This window comes from Xiphias gladius, chromosome 16 (genome assembly GCF_016859285.1).
Source record: "Xiphias gladius isolate SHS-SW01 ecotype Sanya breed wild chromosome 16, ASM1685928v1, whole genome shotgun sequence".
In the NCBI taxonomy this organism is placed as follows: domain Eukaryota; kingdom Metazoa; phylum Chordata; class Actinopteri; order Istiophoriformes; family Xiphiidae; genus Xiphias; species Xiphias gladius.
The window spans coordinates 24103046-24111284 of record NC_053415.1 but is presented as its reverse complement, the minus strand read 5'-3'; the positions used below and the strand labels follow the sequence as shown (position 1 = coordinate 24111284).

At 40.0% G+C, this 8239-nt stretch overlaps 1 protein-coding gene across 1 annotated transcript; it reads left to right on the top strand.

Moving 5' to 3' along the window:
- The first annotated feature begins 394 nt into the window (after positions 1 to 394).
- On the top strand, positions 395 to 6296 carry LOC120801238 (CD209 antigen-like protein C). The gene is made up of 6 exons (XM_040147939.1): positions 395 to 576; positions 682 to 783; positions 1570 to 1734; positions 2909 to 3051; positions 4379 to 4488; positions 5925 to 6296. Exons 1-6 carry the CDS (start codon positions 522 to 524, stop codon positions 6088 to 6090), a joined length of 741 nt encoding a protein of 246 aa, XP_040003873.1. The 5' UTR covers positions 395 to 521; the 3' UTR covers positions 6091 to 6296.
- The last annotated feature ends 1943 nt before the right edge of the window (positions 6297 to 8239 follow it).

Here is an 8239-nt window from a genome sequence, read left to right as displayed (position 1 = left end):
TGCAGATGGGCATCATTTGGGTCACATTGGGCATTAAGGTACGAAAATTCCTTTAACCTCTTTTTTTTTTTTTTTTTTTACACCGTTGCTACGTATTATGTTTTTAGCAGGATAACATCGTATATCTGAAACAGATTGTGGTGCTAGTATGGGGTCATTATTTTCCAATCATTTTTCCCATGAATCATGTCCTAGCCTGCATGCCTAGGTAGGTAGGTAGGTAGGTAGGTAGGTAGGTAGGTAGGTAGGTAGGTAGGTAGGTAGGTAGGTAGGTAGGTAGGTTGGTAGGTAGGTAGGTAGGTAGGTAGATAAGGTTTTTAGCCCTCTGTCATGTAATGCAGTGTATTGCTTCATAATTTTTCCTCAGGGGTCGGAGCAGAGGATTGCCTGCTCATAACTCTTTAGCACTTTTGAAACTTGCAACTTCCTCAAACAGAGGCGACAAAAGTGAAAGGAACCAAAGTTTCAGTATGTGTTGCGGAGCTGACACTCTTCGGGAAAAGCTGAAGACATCATGAGAAATGGAGGAAATCTATGTCAATGTTGAATATGCCAAAAAGCCAACAAAGCAGGAAGGTAAAAATGTTCAGAGCGCGTTAGACTGAGCTGTGAATAAATCAGTTCTTAGCCTACCGTATACTTTTCTGCATCAATGGTTTTTTGTTTTTTTTCTCTGTTCAGGTCTCGGGAGCTCTAAGAGCAGATTTCATGGAGCTGCTGTTCTCTTTCTGGGCCTGCTGAACCTTTTCCTGCTGGCTGGGATCATCGGCCTCGTATACCACTGTGAGTCTGGTTCACGTACAGAAATCACTCAGCGATTTTGGGAGCATGCTTCTGCTCATGTGTTATTCAGCTTTCTATTTGCGTTTGTCATTTGTGTTGCGTTACCCTGCCTTTATGCCCTGGCGCCTTGGTCGTCTTTTCTGGCTCTTCCTTGTTTTCCTCTGTTTGTTTTGAAACTCAAGGCAGCTTTTTAAATGAAAAGTGTCGTATAAAAAAATTCTGCGCTGATTTCCGATGTTTTGTGATTATAACACTCTTCCAAGACGGTAAAGATGCATATTTAAGCAGTAGAGCTCTCATTTTGGTGCCGTAGCCCAACCACATTTGATTTCTGGTGTCAGCTGTCATGTCAACATTTATTTAACATCAACATACTTGCTATGAAAATACAGTTTAACTTGAATTGTCAACGCTGTTTTTAGGAATCAGGAAACATTTTGGCTTGTGGAAATGCAATAACTGTTTCATTTATTGTATTTTGTGTTTGTATTTCAGTTTTTATCGACTTTATATATGCGTCTACTGTTCATGTATTTACATCACCTCTGCATTAGAGCAGTGGCATTACCTTAAAGATATGGTGTATTACATATGCTGTATAATCAGGACAGAAGCTACGAAAGAATGTCTAGTCAATACAAAATAACCCAATTGTTATTGTTAATAAACCAAAAACGGGTCCCATAGACACAAATTTCTTCCAAATATGATTATGTTTCTATTTATTTGGTATCTGGTTCCTGTGATACTTTAATAAACATAAAGGTCTCTCTTGATTGATTTTAGACTACAACTCCGTACAGAGTGTAGCTGCAGACGCCTCTGCCGTCAGAGTCAACCAGACTCAGCGTCTTCAGGCCAGTGATAACAAGGTTTCCTCCCTGACTGAGCAAAGGGACCGGCTGAATGCCAGCCTCGCTGAAGTAACTAAAGAGCTGAACAAGATACAGAGTACGTCCAAACGGAGTCAGTCACCTCTGTGGCTGCTGCACACACAGTGTAGAGGAGCAGCTAAGATCACTATGGGGAAGTACAAAAGTAGAAGCTATATCTGTGCTCTAAATTCTACAAATCATCCACAGTCAGCAAATTTGAAGCTCTTCTTCTTCACTCTGTCTCAAGTGTGTTGAAAAGAAAATGTTTTCATCAGTGAATTTCAGCCACCAATAACCTTTAGCATGCTCCCTAACTAATAATGGCAAGTCAACAGAGACAGGCTGAGTGAGTACGCAAGTGTGGCCACTGCACACAAATCTACTCAAGCACCAGAGCAACATGGTGAGATTAAAAATAGATGGACTCAGATCTGCAAAATAGGAAACAGCAGGTGTATGTTGTCGGAAATGTGTGCATAGTAGACCACTTTTTCACAGCAGATATTTTTACCGCTCACAGCAGCGAAAAGTACTGGTTTAATGAATGACACATTGGTGCAGCACTCTCTGAAATTACCACCAGTTTACCAGGAAAAGGAAAATGTTTTCATCAGTGAATTTCAGCCACCAATACCCTTAACATGCTCCCTAACTAATAATGGCAAGTCAACAGAGACAGGCTGAGTGAGTACGCAAGTGTGGCCACTGCACACAAATCTACTCAAGCACCAGAGCAACATGGTGAGATTAAAAATAGATGGACTCAGATCTGCAAAATAGGAAACAGCAGGTGTATGTTGTCGGAAATGTGTGCATAGTAGACCACTTTTTCACAGCAGATATTTTTACCGCTCACAGCAGCGAAAAGTACTGGTTTAATGAATGACACATTGGTGCAGCACTCTCTGAAATTACCACCAGTTTACCAGAAAGTTAAAAAAAAAAAAGAGTCGCCTTGGTCGCAAAAAAATCATGACTCATGGGTGTAGATAAAATCGCATGCATGGGTTTGCACATGAAGTCTGTCAACACTTGCGAAACACTTGTACTCATGAAAAACAGTCGTTTTTTTTTTGTGTGTCTTTTTAAATTCTCACTCCAAGACTCAAGTGTATGTTGATTTTTGATGATAAATATCTTTTGCTTGTCATGAAATATCATAATTACCAACGTGTGCTTCAAAGGGATCAGATATGTGCATGAGTAAATTGGAAACCTCCTTTATGTTTGTCTTTTGCTGTGTGTTACAGAGAAAACTTGTCATGCGGGATGGAGGATGTTTGGTTTTGCCTGTTACCACTTCTCCAGTGAGTCTGGTCCCTGGGAAAAGGGCAGAGAGGCCTGCAGAAACAGAAAAGCAGACCTGGTGGTCATAGACAGTCCTGAAGAGCAGGTACTGCGTATGTGTGTTTGTGTAACATTTATACACAAGTAAATGTCGATATCTTCTTAAATGCTTCACGTAGACATATTTTTCCCCCGATTTCCGGACAAGAATGAGACTCTATGGCCAGCCTAGTGGCTCTGTAAGGCTGTGCTGGAGCTAAATGTTTCCACCTTTATTGTGTTGGTTTAGCATGTTTGCATGCTAACATTTGCTAATTACCAGAAAACCCAAAGTACAGCAGAGGGTGATTGGGAATGTCATGGGCTTTGCATGTATTTCCTCATAAACCAAAGTATTGGATAAAATGATTTTTTTTACTAAATCGCGGCACAAGATAAAAGAAGTCGAGATATCAAGGTTATTAATCTTCATCTACTGGGGACCATGAACGTATGCGCCAGATTTCACAGCAATCCATCAAATAGTTGTCGAGATATTTCAATGAAGAACTAAGAAGTTTACGTTGCATGGTGAACACAGGAAAAGTCAGGGTAATCCCCAAAGTCATTAAAATGCATCATCTGGGATCCATTAAATGTGCTATTTGTAAGTTCTCTCCGTCGTGGATGCGGCTTCCTGCCGGAGGAGGGTGGTGGTGATAATGGTCGCTTGCCAAGAGCTTCAGCCGCTGTTGGGTTTACAAGACAAGAGGTTAGAATACGGCCTCTGAGCAGGGCCGCTTCTTCAGGGCGGACTGGAAGCTGCAGTGACCCGCTATCGAAAAGCGACGAGGTGGGCCGGCTGGTTAGCATGCTAGCTTCGGTAGAAGAAAGGAAATGATAGAAATAAAAGCAAAGCAAGCGTTAAGATTGGCGTTGCTCCCGCTGCAGCGGTGGAGAGCACCGCTTGGTGAGTAAATGACCGAAGTTTGATGCTGAACGCACATTTCTTCTAGACTGGTAGGTAAACAGCTGTTAATGCTAATGTTGGCCCCCTAGCGATAGCAAAAACTTACAAATAGCTCCTTTAACGCCTGAGCCAAATTTTGCACCGATCCGTTTAGTAGATATTGTTTTATTTGACAGGACCTGCTGATGGCGCTACGGGAAAAGAATCCTCACCAAAAACATTGGAATGTATCCTCTAGGAACCTTGAATATCTGCTGTGAAATTTCGTGAAAATCCATTTAATAGTTGTGGAGACATAGTATTTGACTCTCAGTATAAATGTCAACCTTACAGTGGCGCTAGAGAGTAAAGTCAGAGGTTCACCATAATCAGTAGAATTCATCCTCTGGCCACCGTGAATGTTTGTACAAAATTCCACAGCGTATCATATAATTAAAACTGAAATATAAAATGCTGTAGCTTTCCTTCTTTTTTTATTGGACAGATGTTCCTCACTAACTTCACCAGGGAAGACACTCTGGCCTGGATTGGCTTGACTGACAGAGTCAAGGAGGGAACCTGGATGTGGATTGATGGCGCTCCGCTGTCTCTACAGTAAGGCAGCAACGTGCTTCACCTTTTTTTAGGGAGAGAAACAGCGATACAGATACTGCCGCATTTATTTGTTTTGGTTTTTCGGGATCAGAAATAACAGAACATACGACAGCAAAGCGTAATCAGCGTAATCGCAGCAGCTGAATTGAAGTTTCGGTTTCAGCTTCGTTTTCACTCTCACAGTGTATGAGATGCGACCAACAACTCCCCCACTTTGTTAAAATATACTCAGATGGTGGTGTGGTTCTTTTGATCAGGCTTCTATCTGCCATATCCAGTCACGTCATCATGATTGTGATCATTTGGGAGAATGTTTTTGTCGATTTTTTTATTTTTATTTATTTATTTATTTATTTATTTATTAACGGTTCACACAATACATTTGGGTTAACACAGCCACTTGGGGGCACAGTAAGTCATGTGCTGACGATTGAGTACTTTTTCCTGGATGTGATGCTTGTCAGTTTTCCGTAGTTTTACTATATGTTTCCTAGATGTAACGTGTGGTTTATGGAAAGAAAGTGTTTGTTGTTCAACTTGAGGGGACAGTTCGATTTATTCCCGTTGTGACTGTTAGTCAGTTGTACCAGTGAATCGCCAGCATCGGTGTCAGTGTCGCCACGCGGCGGTTTCTCGTGGATTGATCAGACAGCGCGAATCTCGACGCATGAGATGGAGGCAGAAAACGCTGTGTAGCGTTTGTCACCCTGAAGGGTTGTTTTTTACATTTTGCAGGTCAGCTGGTGGTATTAGGACTACTGTGCTTGGACAAATGTGTATGCATTCCTTTAGTAGTTCTGTGCAATCGTATGGACTATGGCGCTATTAAGAGGCCTACACCCACAGCTGAGGCTGTTTCTGTGACTTGTTATTGAGAAAATACAAAGAAGAACTATAGTGTTATGATAAAAAAAAAATTTGTATTGAAATATAAGAGACATATTACCCTCATCTGAATTTGAGAGGACGTGTAATGTTTGTCGAAGCAGAAATTTTTGTAGCGATTGTCAACCTGAAGTACTATTTTTACGAGAAACTTCGTTAAATGTGTAGCTCCAGTTTGAGCCTGCGAGACGTCGTTATGTGCGCCGCTACAAAAACACAACACAACAAAACAAACGTGTTGCCTCTTTAAACATTCAGCAGAGCATTATTACCATTCATTTTGGGTTGTGTTTCTTTTCACCCAATGAATTTAAGTGTAATATTAACTTAAATTACGCTTGAAGTAAATGTTCCACTGTGTTCGCCAGCTAGTTGCAAACTTCGTCCGTCTGCTGTTTGGTGCTGAGCAGGTAGTGAAAAGTGGGATCGTCGGCACTCTGGCCCACACAGTTTAAGTCTTGGTAGCATTTCCCGTTGAGTAGCATGACTAATAGACTGTGTTCACGTTCAATATTAACGCTGCCATTATCGTCTTGTTGTTGATCTGTTAGGTACTGGAGGAATGCACAGCCTGATAATGGTGGTGGACAATTGGGGGAAGAGGACTGTGCCCATATGAGAACTGTGGGGAACAATTTAAAGAACTGGAATGATTTGCCTTGTACAACCAATCTGAGATGGATCTGCGAGAAAAGGGGTTATACCATTGGTGTGTAATTAATTTTGACATTCAAATTTTGGAAATTAATTTTTGGATTGAAGGCTTGAGAGAGGGAAATACAGCATAAATGTTCTTTACCTACAATTCCTGACTGAGTTGATAGTAAGGGAAATATTTTGCAAGTATATCATCAAACTATCTAAAGATGGCTTGTGTCAATAAAGGTTTAAGTATTACATTAATAAATTACACTTCTTGCTCATGGGAGTCCGTCTTCCCTGAGGAATGTTCCTGTTATTGTCTAATTTCATTATCACTTCAGTATATACACAGTTTTACACAAAATATGAGCTGCATTTTGAAACAATATATTACACATTCTATGATCGGAGGAGCAAGGAGAAGAAAAATCTTGAATTAACTGCCCCTTTCTCAACTAAGTAACAAATGGTGTTCCATAGATGATCTGCCAGTGCTTTTAACAACCTTTTGTGTATGTATGTGCCTCGATGCAGGCATCAAAACACACACACATACACAACCGATGACGAAACACAAAACACAAACTTTACTCATCAAGCTCAGATCATTCAATTATTTGGTCTGTATACATTTTCTTAAATTGCATAATACATTTAAAACTATCCTCCAGAGAGTTCCACAGTTTGACTCCACACATTGAAATACTCACCTGTTTTCATGTAGTACATGAAAACTTAATATCATCATCTGTGATCATCATCAACTGATCTCAAAACAATCTGCAGATTTTCAGGCAATAATCTGTTTTGGGCTCTAAATATAACTAATAAGGTTTTGAATTGAACAAAATGTTTCAGTTTCAGTTTTATTATCCTTGATTTCGGTTTGTTCCCTTGAATCTACCTGATTTATAATTTTTATTGCTGTTTTCTGTAGTGTGTGTGTGTATATACGTATATATAGATGTGGGGCGACACATATACAACTAATATATATCCACTAAATATATATATATATATATATATATTTAGTGGATATATATATATATATATTTAGTGGATATATATATATATATATATATTTAGTGGATATATATTAGTTGTATATGTGTCGCCCCACATCTCTATATGTTAAAGTAGGGTCAAATCATTGGGAAGTACAACATTTGAAGTGCCCTGTAGTCCAGTACATACTTTGATTTGTTCAGAATTGCAATACTTTTGGACATTTTTTACTTTATTATTGCCTTGTGAGCTTTCCAAGAGAGCTTCTGGTCTATAATTACACCCGAAAAATCTGATTTTAAACACCCTTTCAGTATTAACTCCATCTATGGATACCATGACTTCATCCTCCTTTTTTCAACTTCCAAAAGACATGAATTAATGATTCTTTACTTGCATCTGAAGACAACGCGGAGGTGCCTTAGAGAGCTTAAGAGAGAAGAAGTATCAATACTGTGTTTTGGCTTAGACTCTTGCTGATCGGGTGACATAGCTCTCAGAGCAACCTAGCATTTTGCCTACTACTGACATGTCTGCCGTGTTTCTGGGACTAGACCATTTAGTCTAGAGGGGGGGCACACGAAATGGTCAGCGGGGATGTGGTCATGAACCATTTGAATGTGGCAGTCAGGGCACAGGGGCCAAGCTTGTTTGGTTCCGTATACGGTTGGTAGATTAGAAATTAGTCCTGTTTGATTAAGTCTCAGACTACTTTCTGCTAGGAGTATAGCTAAGTGGGGCTTGTGGGGCTCAATAGTACAATTTGTGTCAGCTTTCCAGTCTGACCAGAAATAAAGCTCCCTCGACCACTTTTTTATTTCGGGCTACAAAGCGATAACAGTAAAACTTGCTTTGTAGTCTTCTTTTCCCACCATGCATATAAAATGTTTCTTTTATTAGTTGCCCAATTAAATGTTTGAAAATGAACGAGTTTTTGTGCAATTGTCGGGGTTCCAGAATCTACTATTTGGATTGAGCCATCCAGGATGTTTTGCAACGAGGCTCAGAAAGTTCAGATAACGAGTCATTGAGTTTGCATGTCAAATTGCATGTGCCTGAGGTTGGTTGAGAGCAGTTTAGAGAGTCTGGGTCCGACACATCAATTTCTGTTATAATGAGACCTGTTATTTTAGCTTCCATGAAACAATATTTTAAGTAAACGTATCTGTTGGCTATAGCATCTCTGTGTTTTGGAGCCTCACATGCACTTGGATATCGA